We start from the raw sequence: 26,961 nt of genomic DNA, 5'->3' as shown, positions 1-26,961 counted from the left end.
GCTGATTCCTCACCGTTCTCATGATCATTGAAACTCCACGAGGTGAGATCTTGCATGGAGCCCCAGACCGAGGGAGATTGACAGTTATTTTGCGAATAATCGCACCAACTGTTTTCACCCTCTTACCAAGCTGTTTAGCTGTGGTCTTGTAGCCTGTTCCAGCCTTGTGTAGGTCTACAATCTTGTCCCTAACATCCTTGGACAGCTCATTGGCCTTTGCCATGGTGGAGAGATTGGAATCTGATTAATTGCTTGTGTGGACAGGTGTCTTTTACACAGGTAACAAGCTGAAAGTGTTCCTAATCAAATACGTGTACTCATTAAAATGCAAATCAATTTATAACTTTTATTAAATGCATTTTTCTGAGTATCTTTGTTGTTATTCTGTCTCTCAATGTTAAAAGAAATCTACCAATAAAATTATAGACCGATCATTTCTTTGTCAGTGTGCAAATGTACATGCTGAAGCATAGGAGGTACCGCCCGCTGCTTACCACATACTACTAATGCTGGGCATACAGTATCTCACAAAAGTGAGTACACCCCTCACATGTAAGAAATTACACTTTGCTACAATGTAAAGTAGTGAGTGTACAGCTTGTATAACAGTGTAAATTTGCTGTCCCCTCAAAATAACACACAGCCATTATTGTCTAAATTGCTGGCAACCCTCTTGGGCATGGAGTTCACCAGAGCTTCACAGGTTACCACTGGAGTCCTCTTCAACTCTTCTATGGCAACATCACAGAGCTGGTGGATGTTGGAGACCTTTCGCTCCTCCACCTTCCGTTTGAGGATGCCCCACAGATGCTCAATAGGGTTTAGGTCGGGAGACATGCTTGGCCAGTCCATCACCTTTACCCTCAGCTTCTTTATCAAGGATGTGGTGGTCTTGGAGGTGTGTTTGGGGTTGTTAACATGTTGGAATTCTGTCCTGCAGCCCAGTCTCCGAAGGGAGGGGATCATGCTCAGCTTCAGTATGTCACAGTACTTTTTGGGTACTCATGGTTGCCTCAATGAACTGTAGCTCCCCAGTGCCGGCAGCACTCATGCAGCCCCAGACCATGACACTCCCACCACCATGCTTGACTGTAGGCAAGACCTACTTGTCTTTGTACTTTTCACCTGGTTGAAACCACACACGCTTGACACCATCTGAACCAAATAATCATCAGACTACAGGACATGATTCCAGTAATCCACGTCCTTGGTCTGCGTATCTTCAGCAAACTGTTTGCAGGCTTTCTTGTGCATCATCTTTAGAAGCTTCCTTCTGGGATGACAGCCAATTTGATGCAGTGTGCGGCGTATGGTCTGAGCACTGACAGGCTGAACCCCCACCCCTTCAACCTCTTCAGCAATGCTGGAAGCTCTCATACATCTATTTCCCAAAGACAACCTCTGGATATGACACTGAGCATGTGCACTCAACTTCTGTGATCGACCATGGCGAGGCCTGTTCTGAGTGGAACCTGTCCTGTTAAACTGCTGTATGGTCTTGGATAACCGTGCTGCAGCTCAGTTTAAGGGCCTTGGTAATCCTCTTTTAGCCTAGGCCATCTTAAGGGTGTACTCACTTTTTTGAGTTACTGTATGTATATAATCTTTTTATGTAGTTTGCCTGAAGTTCACCTCAGTTACTTTTTTTGGCTGTACACTTTTAGGCCATGTCAATAGGGCATTTAAATGGCCACTTGGCAGGTGGTGTTAGTATGAATCTTGTTTTGAAATGTGTGTCTTGGAAGAATCACTTAACAGTGGCTTTGTGATGGTTGTATAGGATTTAAGATTTGGAAGTATTTAATCCCTTTGGCATTTTATGTGCATATCTTGAAGCTAGCTGTATTCAGTAATCGTAACCTGAAACCTGAGTTTATATAGAAAACTGTGTGGCACTGGCACTTCTATCCATCCATCCATCCCTCCATTCATTTATCCCTAAAGTCATCATCCACTCTTCTTCTTTATTTAAATCAGAAGTTTTGTTTTTTGTTTTAAAATCCATACTTGGGTGGATGCAGCCATCGATATGATGCTGCATCTGTCCCCTGCCAGCTCTAAGGCTGAGAGCTCAAACACTGCTGCTCTAAAAAAACATGTGCCCCCTTCTCCTTTTGTAGTGGGGACATTTTATCCATAAGTTTTCAATAAAAAGGTGCACAGGTTTGTAGCAAGGGCAAAAGACCTTTGGGCATATGCATTGATGGTTCTGTGGGATCACTGTACTAATTTATGATTTCCCATCGTAGAGCTGCAAGATTCTGGTCAAAATGAGAATCGTGATTCTTTTGCTTAGACTAAAGATCACGATTCTCAAAAACTGAATGCCAGACCCCCCCCCCCCCCCCAATAAATAAAATAAATAAATAAACCTGTGATCTGCCGGCAACCATTGGGTGGTACATGGATACACACAGTTGTACAGAACTGTGAGAAAGATTAATACATCAGAAGCAGTACCGCCGGCAACCACTGGGTGGCGCATGGATACACAGAAGAAGCCCAGGCATCCATCCAACGGCGTAGGCTGCTGACGTCGGTTACGATATCGGCGCCATTTGAGTTCCACGCTGGTTACGTGGAACAGGCGATGAGAGAGGAAAATCGCGGGTCATCCAGCCTGTAGATCGCGGGGGGGTGAATCGTGATTGTGATTCTCTCCACGATTAATCGTGCAGCTCTAACCCATCGGCAAAACTTTTGACACGGCTACTATGCTGAATGGATGTTGATCTGGTAATATTGGTGACTCTGGATTGGCCCTGTAAGTCATGGTATGCTGATCTCATTCGCTTCGTAGTGGATGATCGGTGGTGTTCACTGCTTGTCTCATGGACCTATTTACCACAATGATTTACAGCTGCTGTCTTTAAAGGTGCTGAGGGACAGAGGATTATTCAATGTGGCCATATTCATTATGCTTAAGGCCCCTTTCACACCGGGGCAGGACGTGCAGTGGCAGTATAGCGCCGTCTGAATTGCGATGGTATTTGGCTGCTAGCGGTGCGGTATTGACCCCCGCTAATGACCGAAAAAGGGTTAATACCGCCCGCAATGCGCCTCTGCAGAGGTGCATTGACGGCGGTATTACCAAGGTTTCCCATTGTTGTCAATGGGAAGGAGCGGTAAACACACCTCTCCTCTCACCGCTCCAAAGATGCTGCTTGCAGGAGATGTTTTTTCTCCCGCCAGCGCATCGCCTCAGTGTGAAAGCCCTCAGGCTTTCACATTGAGAATACAGTGCAGGAGTTTTTCAGGCGGTATTTAGGCACTATTTTTTGCGCTAAAACGCCTGAAAAACTCTTCAGTGTGAAAGGGGCCTTGGGCTTTTGCAGACTGTTTTGTAAGATTTATTATCATACTTGGAAGATGTATTCTGCATGGTGTCTGAGTTTCCTTGTCTCCTTGCTTTTCTCCAGCGCAGAGAGGGTCCTAAGCATTATAAAGGGTCATTTAGCAGTGTTTTATTTCAGTGTCTTAAGGCACAGCTGCCACTTGTTCCCACCTTTATTCAGGGGGTTATGCATGTTGCGCCTCCAGTCAGGCCACCATTGTCTGTGTTGACTAAATGAAGACATTGTGCTTTCATGGCTTTGTCCCAAGCCAGTCTCCCCTGAGGAAATTGCGGGATGTGCATCCTGGGCTCAGATTTGTAAGATGGGCCACTTGGTTGTCTTATATGTTTACCAGGTGAGATGGATGTGGAAGCATCTGCTAATACAAACTTTTGGTGTAAGGTTTTACTGGCAGCTCTGACTGGCATGTATCCTTTTATTGTAAGACCGACTGGTCGTACTACTTTGGAACGTACCTGTAGGTGATGCTCTAAATTGAAGCTATGCTGCTGGGTGTATTTAAATACTTTTTATTTGTGTATATATATATTTTTTGTACTGCCGTCGTGTTCCACAGTGTGGGGTTTTCGGCCACCAGCAGGGGCTGTCCGTGGACTTTTTTGTTGTACTGTATCGAGAATCCTACTCCTGTGGGTGAAACCTTTAAACTCATTCAGAGAGGTGTTATACTTACCTGCCATGTGCATTGTATTGTACAGAGTAGTGGCTTACCTCCTCTTCTGGAGTCCCCGCTGGTGCTGTCTGCTCCTTTTTCTTCCAAGTGCCCCCTCAGCAAGCCGTGTGCTGAGGGGGCACTTATGCGGGTGCGCTCCTGAGCCGGGCTGTGTCTATCCATAGACACACATTGCATGGCTCTGCCATGCCACCTGCTTTCTTTTCAAATGATTTTAGTGACAGCAGCCTAATGCAAGGAATGTGTTAAGGTAAAATACAGCTAGACTTTGGAGCCAGTTAAAACTCTCACAAGTAGGGCCCTCCTGTATTGAATTAATTGGTAACTGTACTGTCTCACTTTATTTTGTAAAACATTGTACAGACTGTTGGGGCTATACAAATCCTGCACTGAATGCAAAGAAATTACTTTTTAGTGAATCTTTCTTCTTTTTTTTTTTTTTCTTTTTCCTTCAGCTAGTCTATGCTTCTGTAATTTGTTCTACCAGTACAGAGCACATGTGTATATCAAACGTCCCTTTATTATGCCAATTATTTGGATTTAGCCCAATTATTAATGTTAACTACATATATATGCTCTTTTTCCTGCAGCTGCTCAGTTCATATATTCTAAGCGGGACAGACACTCAAGCTTTACTGAGCCTTTAGAAGAGGAGGAGGAAGAGGAACACAATGACGAAGAACTGGAAAAACAAAAGGCTTCTAATATTGCTTTAAGTTCAGTAGACCAAGGTATTGTTATTACTGAATTCTTGTCCTACTATATGTTTACAAGGAGTCCTTATTTTACATACTTGCAAAATGTGAATTCAGCAACAACCTCAATACTTGGGTTCAAGCACTATACTGAAAACCCCAAGTATATGTCAAATAGTCTGACATCCATGCTGACACTTTCCTGATTCTTAGAAGGAACAAGGCAGGGCTGTTTCTCCCTGTTTGTTTTATTCGCTATTGACAACCTTTGGACTGTATCAACTAAAATCCTGAAGTCGTGAGTTTGAAGTTAGCCACTATCAACACACAATGGCCCGTATTCAGAGACAGCGGCGCATATTTCTGCCGGCGTAGCGCATCTCATATGCGCTACGCCGACGTAACACAGAGAGGCAAGCACAGTATTCACAAAGCACTCGCTCCCAAAGTTGCGCCGGCATAACGTAAAATCGTAGGCGTAAGCTGGCCTTATTCAAAGTAGGTTGAAGTGGGCGTGATCCATTTAAATGAAGCGTGACCCCATGCAAATGATGGGCCGAACGAACGGCGCATGCGCCGTCCCGTAGACCTATCCCAGTGCGCATGCTCAGAATCACGTTGAATATACTCCCTAAGATACGACGGCTCAATGCCTACGACGTGAACGTAACCTACGCCCAGCCCTATTCACGTACTACTACGTAAAATACGACGGCTGTTCCCTGGTCCATACCTTTGAATGAGTTGCGCCCCATAAATGGGGAATAACTATACGCCGTACGCAAGCCTTACGCAAACTGCGTATATTATGCGCCGGGCGCAACTACGTTCGTGAATCGCCGCATCTCCCTCATTCGCATATTTGCAATGAGGCGGCCAGCGTAAAGATGCGCCCAAGATACGCCGGCGTAGGAAAGTTGCGTCGGTTGGAGGAAGCCTATTTTCAGGCGTATCTAGTTCTATGGGCACGGCGCATAGATACGACGGCGCACATTGACACTTATGTGGCGTATCTTGAGAGACGTCGGCGTAAGTGCTACGTGAATCCGGGCCAATGTGTTTATTTGCTGACAATGCTGTTCCTTTTATGACAAACCCCAAAATCCCTCTGCCAAATGTTTTTGGATGCCATGTTAACAATGCCCAATAAAAAAATATAAAAAAATGTCCTTTCATGGAAACCCATATAACATGAAAATAACACACACAAAAAAAAAGGTCTCTCTCGGAGGTTCTCTACAGAAAGATCAGACTTAACAGGCACATCTGGAATGCATGGCAAATGCAGCCCTCTTTAGATGGCGGAATCCAATGTTAAACTACAAAAAAATTATGAAGCTTTTAAATCTATAAAAATGAATACTCAAAAAAAAAAAAAAGTGCAGCAAGTTAGATCATGTAAACCAGAACATGCCATGTGGTGCAGGATATACAGGTGAGACTCGAAAAATTAGAAAATAGTGCAAAAGATCATTTATTTCACTAATGCAACTTTAAAAGGTGAAACTAATATATGAGATAGTTCAAGCCGTGATTTGTCATAATTGTGATGATTATGGCCTACAGCTCATGAAAACCCCAAATCCACAATCTCAGAAAATTTGAATATTGTGAAAAGGTGCAATATTCTAGGCTCATTGTGTCCCACTCTAATCGGCTAATTAAGCCATAACACCTGCAAAGGGTTCCTGAGCCTTTAAATGGTCTCTGGTTTAGTAGGAATCGCAATCATGCAAAAGACTGCTGATCTGACAGTTGTGCAGAAAACCATCATTGACACAGCCAAAAGGTAATTGCAAAAGAAGTTGGATGTTCCCAAAGTGCTGTATCAAAGCACATTAATAGAAAGTTATGTGGAAGGGAAAAAGGTGCACAAGCAGCAGGGATGACTGCAGCCTAGAGAGGATTGTCAGGAAAAGGCCATTCAAAAGTGTTGGACTTTCATAAGGAGTGGACGGAGTCTGGAGTCGGTCCATCAAGAGCCACCACACACAGAAGGATCCTGGACATGGGCTTCAAATGTTGTATTCCTCTTGTCAAGCCTCTCCTGAACAACAAACAACATCAGAAGCGTCTTACTTGGGCTAAAGAAAAACACACCTGGTCTGTTGCTCAGTGGTCCAAAGTCCTCTTTTCTGATGAGAGCAAATTTTGCATCTCATTTGGAAACCAAGGAGCCAGAGTATGGAGGAAGAATAAGGAGGCAGACACTGCAAGGTGCTTGAAGTCCAGTGTGAAGTTTCCACAGTCTGTGTGATTTGGGAAGCCATGTCATCTGTTGGTGTTGGTCCACTGTTCTTCATTAAGTCCAGGGTCAACGCAGCCGTCTACCAGGAGATTTTGGAGCACTTCATGCTTCCTTCCACAGACAAGCTGGGAGTGCGGACTTCATTTTCCAGCAGGACTTGGCACCTAGCCACACTGCCAAAAGCACCAAAACCTGGTTCAATGACAGTTGGATTATTGTGCTTGATTGGCCAGCAAACTCGCCTAATTTAAACCCCATAGAGAATCTATGGGCATTGCAAAGAGAAAGATGAGAGACATGAGACCGAACAATGCAGAAGAGCTAAAGGCCGGTATTGAAGCATCCTGGTCTTCCATTACACCTCAGCAAACCACAGGCTGATACGCTGCATTGAAGCAGTATTTGCTGCATAAGGGGCCCAAACCAAGTACTGAGTACATATGCATGCTTATAATTTTCAGAGGTCCGATATTGTTCTATGTACAATCCTTGTTTTATTGATTGCATGTAATATTCTAATTTTCTGAGATTGGGGATTTGAGGTTTTCATGAGCTGTAAGTGATAATCATCACAATTATGACAAATCACGGCTTGAACTATCCCATATGTTAGTTTCACCTTTTAAGTTGCATTAGTGAAATTCATTTTTTGCACGATATTCAAATATTTTGAGTTTCACCTGTACATACTCCAACACTCCACTATATTGGCAAACTGACGTGTTTCAGTGCGCACCCCCTTCTTCAGAGCTTAGCTTTCTCTCCTTTACATCTGTTCAATGAATTGTAAAACTTGTCTGAGGCCCCGTACACACGTCCGAGGAACTCGACGGGCAAAACACATCGTTTTGCTCGTCGAGTTCCTTGTGAAGCCGCCGAGGATCTCGGCGAGCCAAGTTTCCCCATTGACTAACGAGGAAATAGAGAACATGTTCTCTATTTGGCTCGACGAGATCCTCGTCGGTTTCCTCGGCCAAAAGTGTACACACGACCGGGTTTCTCGGCAGAATACGGCTCCGATCGAGTTTCTGGCTGAATTCTGCCGAGAAACTCGGTCGTGTGTACGGGGCCTGAGAGTTCCAAAAAAGCTGAAAGCTGAAGTTAATACACCACATTACACAGCACATAGGAAAAGAGCTGAGGCTGTCAATCCATTGGCGATCCCTCCCTTGTCACCATTTTTCGCTTGGTTTTAGGAAAACTTGTCAGAAGTGATTTATGTTGATAACAGAGGAACGAAGCAGGAGACAAAAGTGACACTTGGTGCTCCTAATTGAGACAAGTACACTAGAGAGGGATATGCGTTGTTCATATTTTATGTCTGAAGTTTACAACCACTTTAACTGTTATGTACAAAGCCTTCTAACAGAGTGGAATAACTATTCTATCGGTTGGTTGGCTTGGTCTAATGGTGATCAAGATGGCCATTTTAATCTCCAATCATGTTTATTTTGATTATAAAAAATGATTACCAAGTTTTAAACCAATGGAACTAATGCAACAAACAATATTTAATAAGTGAAAAAGGCATAAAAGTAGTACAGAGGATACAGTAGGACACACGGCTACATAAATGTAACCACAGAACAGTGTCCAGTCAGTGTGTGACCTTTTGCTAGCGGTTGCCTGGTCTTCTCCGTCTTCTTCCCTCTGCTCTTCTTTCGCTGTCTTCTGCCAGGCTCCTTCGATATCTTCTGCTCTTTTGCCCGCTCTTTTGCTAGCAGTTGCCTGGTCTTCTCTGTTGTCTTCTTCCCTCCAGTCTTCTTCCGATGTTGACTCAACGCTCTCTCCCGCTGTAATGCTGTGTGCGCAACGACCTATATAGCAGAAGACACCGGACAGCAGGTAGAGAGCAGAGGGAAGACGACAGATGGAGACCGGGCAACCGCTAGCAAGAGTAGGCAAAAGAGCAGAAGATATCGGAGGAGCCCGGCAAAAGACAGCAGGAGAAGAACCGGAGAGAGCAGAGAAGTCGGAAGAGACCCCCGGAGCTGCCTAATTACTTTAAAAAACTGTGTAGTGTTTTTTCCCCAGTTGAATGGGTAGGGGTAAGTTTTACCCCATACTCATCCACATATAGTGGGGGGCTGGGATCTGATTCCCAGATTCCGATAAGCCCTCGCCTGCAGACCCCGGCAACCAACGGCCAGGGTTGTCGGGAAGAGGGCCTTGTCCTCATCAACATAGGGCCCTAAAGCACCAACCCCCCCATGTTGAGGGCACGTGGCTTGGTATGGTCCAGGATGGGGGGCGCTCGCTCACCCGCTTTCCTGACTTGCCCTGCTGTGTGCTCGGATAAGGGTTTGGTATGGATCGTGGGGGCACGATTTTTTATTTTTTTTGTGTGGGTTTCCCTTAAGATCCATACCAGACCCAAGGGTCTGGTATCGTCTTTGGGGGGAACCTCACTCAATTGTTTTTTTTTTTATTTGTGCAGAGTTTCCCCTCTCAAGATTCTCAGCACACAAGTCGCACCAAGTCTTGATCCGACTTTTGGTGTGACCTCTATTCAAATCAATGGGCTCCCATAGGGAACCATTGATTTTGAATAGAGTCAAAAACGCTGTACGAGGCTTAACACTGCGTTAAGCCACGTTAAACACCTTTTGTCAGCGTCTGACGTTTTTTCAGCTCTAGCGCTGGAGCCTCAGAGCGCACTGGTCCTGTTTTTTTTGCAGCTTAAAAATTGCTATCCCATTTACAGCTCAAAAACGCCATAGGCTAACATGGAGAGGCGTTTTTAAGCTGCAAAAAACGCTCATAAAAGCAGCTGTAAAAACGTCCGTGGGCATGAGGCCTGAAGCAAATCGGATACAGTCAACGTGTTTTTGGGGGGAAAAAAAGCCTCGGCACCTTCCTCTGGGCTTGAGCAAATGGTATTGATAAAATCACATCAGAATTTACAAAGGGACATGTGTTAAGGCTTGATGAAGGCTAGCATCTCTTGATTGAAATATAGGTAACCGGCTGAGGAAAGGGGGAATGGCAGTAGGGAGGTGGATTTTAATAGTGTTGGCACTGTACTGGATTAAACTGGTGCTGTCCAGGTGTATTGTTATTGGCCGAGGTCTTTCTTACCATCTGGACCTCATTCTTGGTGATGCAATCATTTCTCCAATCCACAATTTGTTTTTGTTTTTTGTTTTTTGAATCAAAAGGTTTTTATTGCTCACATAACAAACAGTTACAGGAGAAGACAAAGGTGTGCATTTACAGGAAAACAAAAAGCAAATGAAATCTTGTACCTTACATTCCATCATACACATCAGAGATCCTCAAGAGACCACAGAGTCACAACCATATAACATTTCTTCCTTGCTATATATCACCTGACCTCGACGGGCCCACTGCCCCCACCACCCGCCCGCTCCTTCCCTCCTACCCCTTCCCCAGCCAGAAGGTCTCCCAGATGAATAGGTAAGAATTCTTTTTCTGGCGCAGACAACTGCCCCTACACTCCACCCAGCAATCTGTCCTGTACCAGTTCCAAGGGGCTAAGACCAGGTGTCGCAAGCCATGGATCCCAGAGCCTAAGAAATTTCCCTGAGCTCCCTCTATGTTGGTATATATACTTTTCCATCGATGGGGTTCTGCCCATGTGTTGGATCCATGTTTTAAGGGACGGGGCTTCCCTTGATTTCCAATGCAAGAGAATAAGTTTTCTTGCCTGGAACAAAGCCCTGGCAAATGCCACCCTGGTGGTCCCCTCCTCGACTACCCCCTCCAGGACGCCCAATAGGCAATGAAGCGGCTCCAATGGAACGTTGGTCTGGAACACCGAGTTCAGTGTAGCCAAGACCCCCGTCCAGTATCTATGTAGCTTGGGACACCTCCAAAGTAGATGGATCAGATCTCCCTGGGCCGCCCTGCAGCGTCCGCAGAGCGGATCCGGGGCCCGGCCCATTCTGAAAAGTTTAACCGGAGTGTAATGCACCCGTAACAGGATATAGAGTTGGGAGACTCTCTGCGATACATTAAGCGAGCATGTGTTTACGGCCTGTAACGCCTCCTCCCACACCTCACCTTCCATGGGCCCCAGGTCCACCTCCCATTGTTCAGCTACTCTCATAGGGTGTCCCTCGGGAAATGAAGCCAGAAGCATATTATAACATAACGAAATCATGCCCTTAGTATCCTGTGTAGAGTACAACATTAGGAAAATCGGCGTGGGGGAATGAACCCACGCCGTATCTGCCCCCTGGGCCCTAACAGCATGCTGTAATTGTAAATAATAGAATAGCATGGTATGTGGTAGGTTAAATCTGGATTGTAGTGCGTCAAACGAGAGTAAGGCTCCCCCCTGAAAGATATGTTTAAGGTGCGTGACCCCATAGGACCTCTATCTGTGGCCCTGGTCAATCCTGGCCAGTTCCTCATATATGTCGTTTCCCCAAATGGGGCTAAATTCAGTGAATCCCACCACCTCCTGAAGCTGTCTAACTTTGTTCCAGACCTTCTGGATTAAAGCATACGTGGGCATACGTTTATTGGATCTTTGGAACTTACGAGCCTCCAGCCCCTCCGGAATCGTGCCAGCTCCAGAGCCCTGCAGCATAAGCCTAGCCGCAGAGGCCTTGGGCATCGGTTCCATGGCTCCTATTAAATGCTGCAGCTGAGCCGCTAAGTAATATAGCCAGGGATTAGGTAGTGCCAGGCCCCCTCCCTCCTTCGGGCGCTGCAGTTGTTCTAGTTTTATCCTAGGGGGCTTGGTGTGCCACAACAGCTGTCGGAAAAGGGAGTTAACTACACGGAATATTTTAAGGGTGATGACAATGGGCGCATTGTGAAGGAAATATAACAGTTGAGGCATTAGTATCATTTTGATAAGGTTGGTTTTGCCCGCCAGTGACATCTTCAGTCTATTCCAGATTTGAATCTTGTCTCGAAATTTGGATAGTAGGGGGTGTATATTAAGCTTACAGTAATCTGTAATCGTGGGGGATATCCAAACCCCAAGATACTTAAATGATGTTACTACGGGGACCGGGCACGGCAGGCTACTCCCATGATCCGGCTCCCCATCCAGGAACATCAGGGCCGATTTCGTCCAGTTAATGGTGAGGCCCGAGAAGCGGCCAAAGTCAGTGATAATAGTCATTACCTGGCGTAGGGAGTCATCTGCATCCTCCAAAAAGAGGAGCATGTCGTCCGCATACAACATGATCTTTTCGTGCATATTATCATATCTGAACCCGCGAACCGCCTCGCAGTCCCTCACCAGGGCCGCAAGGGGCTCGATAGCCAGAGCGAAGAGCAGGGGGGACAGGGGACATCCCTGCCTGGTCCCCCTGCCCAGAGCAAAAGCCTGAGACATCCTATCAGCCATGCATACAGTTGCCTTGGGCTGAGCATACAATAGACGCACCCACCTCAGGAACCTAGGGCCGAATCCAAATTTGGACAGCACCTCCCAAAGATACCGCCAGCCGACACTGTCGAAGGCCTTATTGGCATCTAACGACAACAGTGCCCTAGTGCCGGCGGATCCCGAGGAGGTCTGCACATTCAGGTAGAGACGACGAAGATTCGTCGCAGTGGATTTACGCGGCATAAAGCCCGCCTGGTCAGAGTGTATAATGGATGTAATAATCTTGTTCACGCGCATGGCCAGTACCTTCGCAAGAATTTTGACATCGCTCTGTAGGAGTGATATAGGTCTATACGACCCAGGGTCCAATGGATCCTTGCCGGCCTTCAGAAGCAGAACAATGTTTGCTCTAGTCATGGAAGGGGGCAAGTCTCCAGTATCAAATGCGGAGTTGAACACTTCGAGCAGTTTGGGCAACATTGCCTCCCCATACTGGGTATACACTTCTATGGGGATACCATCGTCGCCCGGGGCCTTGCATGTGGAGAAGGATGCAACCGCCGCCCGGAGCTCCTCCAGGGAGAGCGGTGCCTCCAACTCAGACCGCGCCGCGTTACTCAAAACCGGGAGGGCCACTGCTTCCATATAGCACCGTAGCTCCTCATCCGTGTACGTATCTCGCGCCTTGTAAAGTTCCGAATAGAAATTAGCGAGCTCCACCAGAATCATTTCCGGATCGTTGACCAGTCATCCCTGCACATCTCGGATCGCTCCTATGGCAGGGGACGCCTGTTGAGATCTGGCGATTCTGGCCAGCAGACGACCCGTCTTTTCCCCCTCCTCATAATAAGCTTGCTGGGTAAAGAAACGTTTCTTCTCCACGGCGGAGGATCTCAGCCGGTCCAGGGAGTCCTGGCCCGACGTCCATGCCTCCCTCGCGGAGTCCGATGGGTCCATAACGTAGGCTAATTCCAGCTGTCTCACCTGATCCTCCACCCGCTCCAAGAGAGCGGATGAGTTGTGCTTAACGGCTGCAATTTCCTCAATAAATGTTCCCCTGAGACAGGCCTTAAAGGAGTCCCAGTTTAGGGCACGGTCCCCCCCTCCCCAGTTATCTATAAAGTACTGTTCTATCCGGCATGTGACCTGATCATGGGAGGTGAAAAATTTCAGCCAAAAGGCATTCAATTTCCAAGGGGCCCTGGGCAGAGAGGAGACCGGGCGAGTCACCAAGTGAGCCACCAGCGGAGAGTGGTCAGAGACCCCTCTCGGAAAGTACTCCACCCTAGGAATTATATTCAGAGCCTGAGGGGACCCCACACAGAGATCAATGCGGGACAATGAACCGTGGGTCTTAGAGAAGCACGAGAACTGTTTAACAACAGGGTACCTAGCCCTCCAGATGTCTAACCACCCCACTTCTCCCAGCCATCTGCTCAGTATCGTTCCCCTGCCCCCCTGAGGAGCCCGAGCTGGGGGATGCCTATCCAACCTAGGGTCAATGCATGCATTGAAATCCCCCATTACCAGGACGGGAACATCAGGCTTATCGCCCAGGTAAGACAAAAGTAACTGTAACACCTCTCGAGAGAAGGGTGGGGGGATGTATACAAAAGCTAGTACCATGGTGACTGTAAACAACTTGCAATATAAAAACACATATCTGCCAAGAGTATCTATGGCTGCATCGATTTCCTGGTAGGCCAGGGAGCTATGCACCAGCACACTCACCCCCCGTGAATATGAGGTGTGAGTGGAGTGGTATGCCCTGCCCACCCAGGAAAATCCCAGACACCCCACCGTGTCCTTCGTAAGATGAGTCTCCTGCAAGCCCACGACCGCGGGAAGGAACTTTTTCAGTTCAGAGCGAATCATGGTGCGTTTCAACGGGTCATGTACCCCGCGCACATTCCAAGTCACTACCGGGGTGGTGGCCATGGGTGAAACCAGAAGCGATCAATGGTTAAGGCCATGGGCCTTAGGGTCATCTCGGGTAAGCAAAACCAGATATATGACTGCAGTAAGTCCAGAAAAAGGATAGGTAACCAATGTCGTGGTCCTGTAAGCAACTGAGCAAAAGTTGTGAACAAAAAAGGGTGTTGTAGCAATGTCCACAGCACAGCCACAGCCGGGGTGGAGGCGCTTCCTGTCCGCGACCCTCCAATGTGTGGATTCGGCAAACGATGCGTGCCAACCGGGCACAAACAAATACAATTCCCTAGCCAGGGTGAAACAGCGGCACTGATCAGCGCGCCGGTGCATGCCCCCCGCTGTAGCATAGATTCCAGGGGGGGTAAACTTCAACTGCCGAAGCTCTGTTCAATCGCTAATAAAGTGTAAAACGGGTAAAATCCCGGTAAACGGGTAAAAACTTATCTTGTCTGCGGCGCAAACGGTAACATGCGAAGGCAGCTGTGGGGCGTCAGTCTCCCCTGTCGTCCTCTCGGCGTCTCCTCAGGTCCTGCTCATTGTGGTCTAGCCACTGCGCGGCTTCTGCGGCTGATTCAAAGAAAGTGGCTTGGCCTCTCACTGTAACCCGCAGCTTCGCCGGGAACAGCATTGCATATGTAACTTGTACCTTCTGCAGGCGCTTCTTGACCTCCGCGAATTTAGCCCTCTTGCGCTGTACCTCAGCTGAGAAGTCTGGGTAGAACGAGACTGGCTCCGTTATAGTGCACCGATCCCCTCTCCCTGGCCAGCCGCAGGATTATCTCCCTGTCACGGTAGTTTAGGAGTCTGGCAAGCATGGATCTGGGGGGGCCACCAGGGGGAAGGGGCCTAGGAGGTGTGCAGTGTGCCCTCTCCACCGCGAACAGTGCGGTGAAGGCCTCTTTGCCAAATATGTCCTGGAGCCATGTCTCAACAAAGGCCGTGGGGTCCCTACCTTCCGCCTTCTCTGGGAGCCCCACTATACGGACATTGTTCCTTCTCAGGCGGTTCTCGATGTCATCTGTTTTTGCGGTAGCCTGCACGGATTGTTGCAGGGCAGATCTAGTGTCTCTGGTGAGGGGAGGGAGTGCGTCCTCCATGTCACTAATGCGGCCCTCCACAGCCGTGGTCCTCTCCCTGATCTTTTGGAGGTCATGGCGCATAAGTGACACCGTTTCAGTGAGCTCTCCAAACTGGAGCTTCAGGCCATCTACTGCAGCAGTAACCGACGTGGTGCATTTCTGCACCGCCCGGAGGATCTCGCTAAGCGTAGGTTGCGGGGAGTCCTCCTGCAGTTCCCCGAATATGTCCTGTATGGCATCTGAGGAGCTCTCAAGCGGTAATGTGTCATCCATGGTCGCGTCGCCATGTTGGCCCTGTACTCTCTGGGCCCACGACAGCTGGGACAGAGCAGGAGAGCTGCTAGGGCCCTGCAGTTTTTGCGTGAAATACAGCATGTCTCTGGGGGGATCCCTCCCCTGCTGTCTCTGCGTCTTAGGAGCCTTACCGCCGACCTCCGACTGCCTCTCTGCCCCACGCGCTGCCTTCGGCTGTTGTGAGGCCCCAGCGCCATCTTGGAGATCCATAACCGGCGCTGCTGCGGCTCCTTTCTCAGGTCTGCGGGCCATCCGGACCACGCCAGTCGCTCGAACGGTCTCCGCTACGGTCAGTGCAACGGCCGGGCACTAGCAAGTCGATCGCCTATGTCTGTGAGTACCGGGAACCGGATCGAATCAGGATCATTAGCGGGAGCTCCGTGCTAAGCGACCGCTCACATGCCCGTCCAGGCCACGCCCCCCATCCACAATTTGTTACATGTAGACACCCACCGCACTCGCACCTTTCCAACATGTTTCCTACCAGTTTAAAATCCATTACTGTCTCAGTGCACAGAACTGCATGTGAATCGCACAAGAAAACTGCATGTGAATCGCACAAGAACACAAAGTGTGATCCTATGCGACTCAAATGCATTTCCTAGTGTGAATGGGCTCTAGAGTATTTTGTCTAGGCACAGTCACTTAACTAGAGTCCAAGAACTGTTTTTGGCACTATTTCTATATAAATGGAAAATATCAGGACTTTATTCAAGCTTATAGTGTTACTCATGGGGACTTCTGGGGGTGGAGCCACAGTGACTGGCCACATTTTAACAGGGCTCCAAGTGGCCCAACGTAGATGCAGGCTCGGTGTGATGTTTATCAAACACCTGGATGGTGGGGTAATGAGTAGAGTTAACATCTTTTTAAAAGAGGAGTTCACTTTTAAAAAATAAATAAACGCACATCTTTTTGCAGGTACAAAAATGTGCATTCATTACCTTTTTATTATGTCTCGCACCACTGCTTTATAAAATATATCTCAAAACTACAGCCCTTAAAGTATTAAAATCACTGTTCAAAAGCAGTAACGATAATAACATTTTTATAATCATTCTGCAGCTTCCTTAATACAATAATATCACCAAAATTAAAAAATCATGTGTCCATAGATTTCAGAGACACTGGATGTTGAAGTGTCTCCAAAGTATAATAGGTGCCAAATAGTCCCAAACACAAAATAGTTATAATGATGTGAAAAATGGACCAGAGTGCAAATCTCATTTCAATTAATCACCCAAAGTGCTCAGTCAATACCCTTTGTGAGAATGATTCATGGGATACTTTTGCCTCGCATAAAAGGTTTGTCAAAATTTGCTTGTGTTAGATCACACATTCGGATATTCCTTTCGGCACATTGGCATTCCTCGCAAACCAAAAACTTCCCATTCAATGGTCCCTCAAATATCGAAAGAGATTGATAAAATACTGCTTCGGGGTGCAGCCGCAAGGCGACCAGATGTGACGTCATGTGCCATCCCGGAAGTGACGTAGAGTCCTGATCTTGTGGATCATTCGGGTGAGATGCCTAAATATCAGCATAACGAGGGAGGTGCGGGGACGGTTGAGCACAGAGGACCTTATGTATGCGCCCTGATAGTTTGTCGAAAACTACAAGCTTGCAGCTGCAAAGACTGACAGTAGTTTTCGTTTTCTCATTTGCAGAATTTTGTAAATGAATGATGCGGAGAATAATTTAAAAAAGTAATAATTGTGATAGCGAGTTCATGGAGAAGATCCCCCAGTTCACTGTCAGTAGAAACGAACGATCGAGGGAAAGGCTGCAGCAGTGGGAAAATGTTACATGTTCTCATAGGCAAACTTATCCTTTAACTTACTAAATGAGGAATACTTATTACCATTAAAAAATGTTTTAACAGAAACATAGAACTGTTTCTGTGCTTTTCTGTTAACGTGATGAACAACTAATGAAGTGCGATTTTTCTGATTTACAAATCCTTGGGTTTTGCATAAATGTAATTTTTCTATCTTTTAGCTCGTTTATTCTCATGCCTGGAGCACATGAGGGAAGTCCTGGGAGAGACTGTTTTAGAGCAAGTTATGATTGACGCGGCATTGAAATGTCAGTTCGATGTCTCCAAGGCCCTTGAACTTGTGTTCAAACAGGACAGCAACACCAACACAAGCACCGAACCTGTGAGCCAAGACTTGCTCTCCACTGGGAAGCCAGCAAAAGGTAGTTTATTTTTTTAATTCAGGTTTTGTTTATGTAACGAATACAGAGAGATCACAAAATCATGCTTGAACAAATCTCACTCAGAGCTGGGATCCATCTTTAAAAACCAGGGAGTCAGTGCTATGCAACCTGCATATGATTATATAGGTAGCTGAAAGATACATAGTTAATACATACTTGTTCCTTAGGCCCCTTTCACACTTGTGCGTCTTGGGACTGCAAAGTCGCATGACAAGTCATACCTCATGATTTCTAATGAGTACCGACTTTAAAGCCTGTACTACTTTGGTCCGACTTTGATGCGAGTTGAGGTACATAGACCTCAAGTTTACACAGGCATTCCCTAAAATCGCACGACTTTCAAGACGCAGCAGTGTGAAAGGGGCCTCAACTGTTTAACTATGACTAAGACTTTTCAGGTGCATCAATGATATGCAATTCAGACGTGTACTCTTAGTTAAAATATCTATTTTATTTGTACAAATTTGATTTAAAAAGACAAGACTCTAACATTGTAAAAGCACAGACTGGATTATCACAGTTTTAAAGGAAAATCATCATGAAAAAGGCTAATAATACCTAAAGGGTTAGTTCACATTTACAGAAAAACTGTAAAGGTGAACGAATACCAGACACCACCCCCTGGTTCCCGCTCTACTTACCTCCGGGGTAGGTGAGCTGTCCGCACTCCAACAGCCGCTCCAGCCATATGAGGATTTAAAATCCCAGCTGTTCTCTTAGGAGGACCAGATAGATTCTGATTGGTTAGCGCCACCAATGTCAGACACAAACGGAAAAAGCATAGAAGGCAACCATTACCAGGTCTACAATATATCACATACATAGGGGGCAGGGGTTGTGTCATGATAAGGGGGGCACAGATGTTTAGAATGATGAGAGGGGCCCAAGGGGGAATAACAATGGCACAGGGCGGTGTGGTGTTCAGGGGACATGAGGGTTGTGAAGATGACAATTGGGGGGGGGGGTAGTGGTGCTAATGATGAGGGGATCATGGGGAGGGAGGCACAGGAAATGTGATGGATAGGGGCATATGGGGATATTATGAGGGGGCACAGGTTGGTTGGTCACAGTGGAACTTGGTGGCACTACTCACCTGGTTGTCAGAGAGTCTCATTATGTCCTGTGTTGCTTTCAAGCTTCAGAGAAGGTTGCAGAGTCACCCGGTCTAGATACAGACAGGGCAGCTTGGAAGTGAGCATACATGGGTGCCCCAAAGGAAAATAAATTTCCCTAGGGGCACTCGCTGAAGGAGAGGAGCCTGTAGTGCCAGCGGTAGATCGGGGCTGCTCTGTGCAAAACCATTGCACAAAGCAGGCAAGTATAACATGTTTGTTATTTTAGCCAAAAAAAATGAAGGTTTAATATCGCTTTAACTCTGTTGCATCAGTCCTTTAAACATGGCAGTTATCAGCCCCTGAACTGAGACAACCTCCATGGGTATCTTACAGCCTAACAATTTGCTGAAAGTGATACTTGGGCAGTAACATAATGCAGGTGAATAGCCCTGAGAGGTAAGGATGTATAGGGAATAGACATTTGCCCATTCCTGATTGGTTCTCTTTAAGTGGAAGTCTGCAAAAATAATTTTTCACTTTTGGATAGAGCCTATAATTTCCACGTGTGTTTCATGGACAGGACACTTCCTCTTCTGGTTAGTGGTGCTACTTGGGACAAAAAGTGAAAGGAAACACAAAAGGCTATAACAACTTTTTTAGTGGTGTGGAGAAGGGTTTCTTCAGTTTTCCTGCTGCCTGTGACAACCATAAGCATATTTATTTTTCCTTCCTTCAATAGTTGCAAATGCTTTTTTAGAAAGGTAGTAAGTTAATCTTCCCAAAATTGACATCAGTCAAACCAGTCTGAGGTTCTAGCCACTTTTTAAAAAAAATGCATTTGTATATATAGCCAACACTTTTTTTTATATATATATATATATATATATATATATATATATATATATATATATATATATATATATATATATATATATATATATATATATATATATATATATATATATATATATATATATATATATTATATAATATATATATATATATATATATATATATATTTATTATGGTGAAGGGTTAGAACCTCCGTCTGTTCTTGATCAGCTTTAGCAGAGTGCATAGGTGACCCCTAATGTCTCCATAACCTCCTTTCCACCAGGGCAGTTTTTTATTTTTTGCACATATTGTATGATAAAGTCTACATTTTTGTTTGCTAGAAAATCACTTTAAACCCACAAAAAAAAAAAAAAAGAGGAGACCCTGTGTAGACTAAAATGGTGGCAGTTGCAATGTTTATATTGCATATTGTTGATATTTGAGCAACTTATTATCAAACGTGTTTCTATGACAAACTACATAGACTTTCAGTGCTAACAAAAACGATATAATTCCCAAATTGTTGGTAAATTTAAAAAAAGGGATTGTGTTGAATAAATAGATACCAAACGCACCGAGCCTTAAAATTGCACATGCCTGTAGAATTATGAAAGATTGTGGTCCCTAAAATTGTCCCTAGGCAACACTATAAAAGCCTTTACAGGTAATCAGTTTGGAGTTTGCTGTGAATTGTGGCCCTAGAGTTATTGCTTTCACCCTGATGTTCACCTCATATATGTGGCAAAATGTATGCTTATATGTGCACAACACACACTTTTTGTTGCATTCCTGTGTGTGCAGGGTCTACAGGGCCGCTTTAAAAATTTTATTTTATTTGTATTCATTTTATTTAAAAAAAAAAAGTACATTTTTTTTCTTATTAAAGAACTTGTAATGGTCAGAATTATTTTTTTTTTTTTATCTTAATGCAGTCTGCATTAAGATAAATAGCCTTCTGTGTGCAGCAGCCCCCCTAACAATTACCTGAGGTCCGCGAGTGTTTCAGCCATCCAAGATTCTCCTTTCTGATTGACTGAGACACAGCAGCAGCGTTATTGGCTCTTGCTGCTGTCAATCAGCCAGCCAATTTAGGGGAGAGAGGGGGCGGTGCCGGGTCTGGGCTCTGTGTCTGAATGGACACAGGGAGCTGTAACTTGGCTCTGGTGCCCCCATAGCAAGCTGCTTGCTGTGGGGGCACTGAACAGGAGGGAGGGGCCAAGATTTCACAGAACAGTAGGATCCGGGGCGGGTCTGTGCAAATCTACTGCAATAGGGCAGGTAAGTATAACATGTTTGTAAATTCGTGTTTTGCTTTAAAAATAACAATCACTTTAAGCCTCCTGTGTGGAAACATGAACAGGTGACGAATCCTCTTTATCAGGGATCTATTTGTACTCAATCAAGCACTTGTTTTAACTCCTTGAATACTAGCACATTTGTAAAAGTAACTTTGTAGACACTGTGCTATTACATAGACTTATAGGCTCAGTTTTGATAACAATAAAAATAAGTAAGTAAAAATAAATCTAATGTTTTTAAACTTTTTTAAATCTTAATAAAATGAATTGGAAAATTAATACCATTAATTTGTAAATGCCCACCTGCCCCCAAGTACACAAACATACGATCAAAAACATTGGATGTGCACATGTATGAAAAATATGATTGTGCCACATAATACTGTTGCCATGCTCATGCTCAATAAATTGAGAGCAATAATCCTAGGGCCATCATTCACTGTTGAACTACATTTTTGAGGCTCAACACATTTGTTACCTACTGTATTTATATGACATAGCTTCATTGGTTAGATTGAACCAAAAAATTAGGTATTCGGGCTTGTCTACGACTTGCGATTGGGGGACAGTAAAATGTGCTGTTGAGCTGTGAGCAAGGGAGTAAAGCAGGTGTGTTTTTTTTTTTTTTGTGTGGCTAAAATGAATTCGACCACTTGGCACTTAAACCCCCTTCCTAACCAGATACATTTTCAGCTTTCGGTGCTCTCACATTTTGAATGACAGTTGTCCTTTTTTTTTCTCACACAAATGGAGCTTTCTTTTGGTGGTATTTAATCACCGTTGGGTTTTTTATTTTTTGCGCTATAAAAGAAAAAACTGAAAAGTCTGTTAAAAAAAAAAATTAGTAAATTTTGGCCAAATTTTATACTGCTACATATCTTTGGTAAAAATAAGTACAAATTGGTGGATATTTTTTGGTCTTTGTGAAAGTTTTATAGCTTCCACAAGCTATGGTGCCAATATCTGAAAATTGTTTCTAAAGTACTGGCAGCCTATCTAATTTGTTTGAGACCCTAACATGCCAGAAAAGTACAAATACCCCCCAAATGACCCCTTTTTGGAAATAAGACATTCCAAGGTATTTAGAAAGAGGCATGGTGAGTTTTTTGAAGTTGTAATTTTTTCCCCACAATTCTTTGCAAAATTAAGATTTTTTTTCCACAAAATTGTCATATTAGCAGGTTATTTCTCACACACAGCATATGCATACCACAAATTACACCCCAAAACACAGTTTGCTGTTACTCCCGAGTATGGCGATACCACAAGTGTGAGACTTACACAGCGTGGCCACATACAGAGGCCCAACATGCAAGGGCGCACCTTCAGGCGTTCTGGAGAACCCAGGCCAATTCTGACATTTCTCTCCTACATGTAAAAATCATCATTTATTTGCTAGAAAATTACATAGAACCCCAAAACATTATATATGCTTTTTTAGCAAAGACCCTAGAGAATACAATGGCGGTCATTAAAACTTTTTATCTCGCACAGTATTTGCGCAGCAATTTTTCGAACGTGTTTTTTAAAATGAAAACTGTTTTGTGCTTAAAAAACAAAACAAAAAAAAACAGTAAAGTTAGCTCAATGTTTTTACATAATATGAAAAAAAGAAGTTGCGCTGAGTAAATAGATACCCAACATGTCACCCTTCAAAATTTCACACGCTTGTGGAATGGCGACAAACTTCGCTACTTAATAAATATTTTTACTGCTTACATGTTTTGAGTTACAGAGGAGGTGTAGGGACAAAATTATTGCTCTCGCTCTAACGTTCGCAGCGATACCTCACATGTGTAGCTTGAACACCGTTTTCATATGTCGACGGGAATTACGTATGCGTTTTCTTCTGCATGCAAACACACTGGGACAGGGGCGCTTAAAAAAAAAAAAAAAAAAAAAAAAAAAAAAAATTTATTGTTCATTTTACTCTTTCTTTTAGTTTGACACTTTTTTTCCCCCCAAAAATACATTTTTTTTTGATCACTTTTATTCCTATTATAAGGAATGTAGACATCCCTTGTAATAGGAATATAGCATGACAGGTCCACTTTACAGTGAGATGTGGGGTCAATAAGACCCCACATCTCACCTCTGGGCTGGGAAGCCTGAAATAATAATAAAAAAAAATGATCCTGGCTTTGACCGTAGCGGTGAGTCGGAAGAAGCACCGGAGGGTGGCGGGAGGGGGGGGGGGACGTATTGTGGGGTATTGCACAGGGATGGCTGAGCATGGAGGGATGGATGGCTGGATCTGTGACTGCAATTGTCACAGATCCAGCCCACTGCTGCTGCCATCCAATCCCTCCCCCTTTCCTCTCACACTGTACAGAAAGGGGAGGAGTGATAGCGCCGGTTTGTTTACAAGTGATCGCTCCGTCATTTGACGGAGCGATAACGTGGTAAACGGCCGCTATCATCGGCAATTTACCGCGATCCGTGATGCGCCGGATCTTCTAGACACGGCGGTCATGGATGATTCCGGGAGTGCGCCCCAGGGACGTCCTCCCTTAATAACTCGACCGCGCTGTAGACGTATTTTGTCTATAGCGTGGTCGGCATCTGGTTAAGGGCATATATTTGAAAATATAGTTTTTATATAAAGTAGCACGATTATCGTGTGCCATAACACAGTGCAACTGTAACAATTCTATTCTACAGGGTCTCTGCTTTTAGAAACTATATCTTGTTTTAGGGGTTTTAGACCTAAAAATAGGATTTTTATATACAGCTTACCTGTAAAATCCTTTTCTTGGAGTACATCACGGGACACAGAGCTGCTTAGTAATAACTATGTGGGTTATATATCCTACCTTCAGGCTTCAGGTGCTGGAAACTGGTGTAATCAACCAAACAGGAAGTCCCCTCCCTATATAACCCCTCCCATACTGGGAGTACCTCAGTTTTTGTAGCAAAGCAATAAGTGTCCCAATATCCCCAAACAAGAGGGGCAGGAGCTCTGTGTCCCGTGATGTACTCCAAGAAAAGGATTTTTACAGGTAAGCTGTATATAAAAATCCTATTTTCTTTATCGTACATCACGGGACACAGAGCTGCTTAGTAATAACTATGTGGGATGTCCCATAGCAATGCCTACTGAGGGGAGGGAGACACTAACAATGCAGACCGCCATGAGAGGACTTATAATGCTGCCTGCAGCATACTGCGCCAAAAAGCTGCGTCCTCCTGCTGTCTTATGTTCACCCGATAGGAATTAATGAACGTAAGCACAGACGACCAAGTTGCGGCCCTGCAAATCTGAGTTATAAAGGCTTGGTAATGCATCGCGCCAAGCGATTACTATCTTGGTAGGGAGCCCCTGAAAAAAGCCAGGGGGAATCCCACTCTATAAACCACAAGCCTGAATAATAACCTGATGAATCAACATTGAAAATAGTTGAATTAGACGTTGCCTGCCCTTTCCTGGGGCCTTCTGGCAGTGCAAACCTCTCAGCTTTCCGTATCCGAGTAGCTGCTTCAGCTAGGGCTTGACCCTTCTTACGAGAGGGAGAGAGAGAGAGAGACCATCTTAATAGCTGATCTGAATACTGCCTGCCCATATCTAGGGTCTTCTGGTAGCACCATAAAACGCCAGCTTTCTATATCTGAAAACCTTCAGATAGATTGTTAACTGCTCTCATCTCTATTGAGAGAAAAAGCAATAACCTTCCTTCCGCGGACCAAGGTTTTGAAAAAGGAAGGCAAAAATATCTTGGATTCAAAAGAACACTAGATCCTTCTAGTAACTAAGGTTGGGTGAGAATTTAACAACACCCTTCTTGTGCAAATAATTAAGTATGGCTCTATACAAAGATAGTTGCCAATACTTTCTTGCAGATGCAACTGCAAACAAAGAACACCAATTCCTTCTTTAGAAGAATGAAGGGAGTATGGCGCATCAGCCCAAGGTGCCGACCCTGTAAGCTGACACACCTAGATCCAATCTTTCGAGCCTAAGGGTGACCTAACTGGCGGACTTATACCCGTCACCCCTTGTATAATGGCCCGGATCAAGAGTGTGACACAAGCGACCCTAGAAAATATTGACAAGGCAGAGATTGGATCATTGATGGAACTTAAGGCTAGCTCCATCTCCTTACCAATGTAGGAAGGCAAGACTCTTACTTGAGACATACTACCAAGGATGCCACCCCTTGGTTTCACACCAGGAACATGGGCCTTCCAGATCCTAGGATATCTGGTCCTGGAGGCCAGCTTTCCTGTATGTATCAAGGTAATTGCCGCTGATTCTGAAAACCCAGATCCTCCAGAATGCGGGCTATAACAGCCAGACAATTAATACCCCTGTATGCAAGACAGGATGTAACCCTGCGAAGCAGGCCTGGACAAGCCGTAAGGAACCCTGGTTCCTATACGATCACTTCTGCTGTGCCTTCACAGTCAGGTCGCATGGGCTATGCCGGAGCAGTTAGGTCAGCTTCCGTTCTTCTGGTGTAGCATGGACGCCACGAAAGTTGAGGCCTTGGGGGGAGAAAACACCTAACCAGCGATGACTGGTCTCCCAGGATCACCAACACATCTGTTCCGCATGTTGGTGGATCCTTTGTCCTTGCCACAAAGTTGTTCAATTTCTTGCTGAACCTGGACGTCAATACCCCCTAAGAACAGGGTACCGTTTCTGTGACATTTGGTCAGAAACAAGTTGGGGTGTAGAGGTTAATCCCCCGGACATAATCGTAGACGGCTCAAGCGAATCGCCTGCCAATCTAGTATTCCATGAATTGACGATTGACAATAGGCCAGGCCCAAGCTCCTCCCTGGTAAATAAAGAAAAACCACCAGAGAGGCACTGTCAGATTGTATTCAGACAGAGCAACCCTTTAAACATTCAGGCCCTTAAGCCAGATGCTCCATCCGCAGCTCTAGAAGGCTGACAGATAAAGCTCCATTGGAGCATGACCACCTTCCCTGTGCCGTGGTCTCTTCCAGGCCTGGATTCTATCCTTAGAGGCCAGCCCTCGCAACCTGCTCCCAGGTAAAGGGTATGAAGGATCTTCCCTTCTGTCAATCATTCAGTCAAAACTCCCTCAACTGAAATTCCAGCATATCCCTGGGACCAGACTCCTAGGATAATGCTAGGTTAGGATCCACTTGTTCCAGGCCGACCGCAAAATGTCTATCAGCCTTGATTAAAACTGAGCATAGGGAACTGTCTCTGAATGAAGCCAGCATATTCCCACTAGACTGGGATCCTAAACCAGGAGTTCCAGATATTTAACCATGCTGGACTCCCCAAGGCCCAGCCATGCTACTGACTGATCTGTCAGCAGGAGCTTGCCTCGGTATGCCATTACTGCTATACCCTGGGCCCTTAGGTATAGGCGGGCCCTAGCCCCTCGTAAATAAACACACCTGCAAATGGCTCCTCATATGTGCATGTGGCCAGCTTTCAAAGGCCACATGCCTCTATGGCAGCGTGTGTACATGGAAATATGAATCATGCAAATATGTTTTCGGCAAAAAACATAAAAGGGGGCGTGCTGCATACACGTATACATATAGCATGTGAGCTATGAATAAGCATCTTGCAACCAAGTATGCGCTATGAACGTGTTATGCAGCATTGCACAACATGCACCCCTGCAGACCCAAATTCCTATGTAAGGCCAAGGAATCCTGTATAATTAAGGAAACCTAATTATCATGCCTCATAACGCAAAATTTAGGCAAACATGCATCCTTATGCGATTCAGCAATTTTCATGCGATCCAACATCTATGCATCTTAAGCACTCCTGTGCGGACAAGTACCCTTGTGTGACCAAGAATTCTTGTATGATCGAGCACCCCTGTACGATCCAGCATTTTTATGCAATTAAGCATTTTAATGCGATTTTTAGCATTTCTGCGGCTCTCTGTGTGACCAAACCTGCCTGAGTAATCCAGGACTCGGGCGATCAGATAACCATGTGTGATCCCGCATCTTTATGCACTCCAGCATTTTTATG

The 26,961-nt window shown here is 45.2% G+C and overlaps 1 protein-coding gene across 2 annotated transcripts in view; it reads left to right on the top strand.

Annotated features, from left to right (window-relative positions):
- Window positions 1–26,961, top strand: part of HBS1L (HBS1 like translational GTPase) — a 174,415-nt gene that overhangs the window by 14,439 nt on the left and 133,015 nt on the right. For both annotated transcript variants that reach the window (XM_040350475.1, XM_040350476.1), the window contains exons 3-4: window positions 4,620–4,760; window positions 17,585–17,785. In XM_040350475.1, coding sequence (XP_040206409.1) covers window positions 4,620–4,760; window positions 17,585–17,785 — 342 coding nt within the window. The remainder of the gene's footprint in view (window positions 1–4,619; window positions 4,761–17,584; window positions 17,786–26,961) is intronic.

The sequence above is a fragment of the Rana temporaria genome, chromosome 4 (assembly GCF_905171775.1).
Source record: "Rana temporaria chromosome 4, aRanTem1.1, whole genome shotgun sequence".
Lineage (NCBI taxonomy): Eukaryota > Metazoa > Chordata > Amphibia > Anura > Ranidae > Rana > Rana temporaria.
This window is presented reverse-complemented; position numbering and strand designations above follow the sequence as displayed.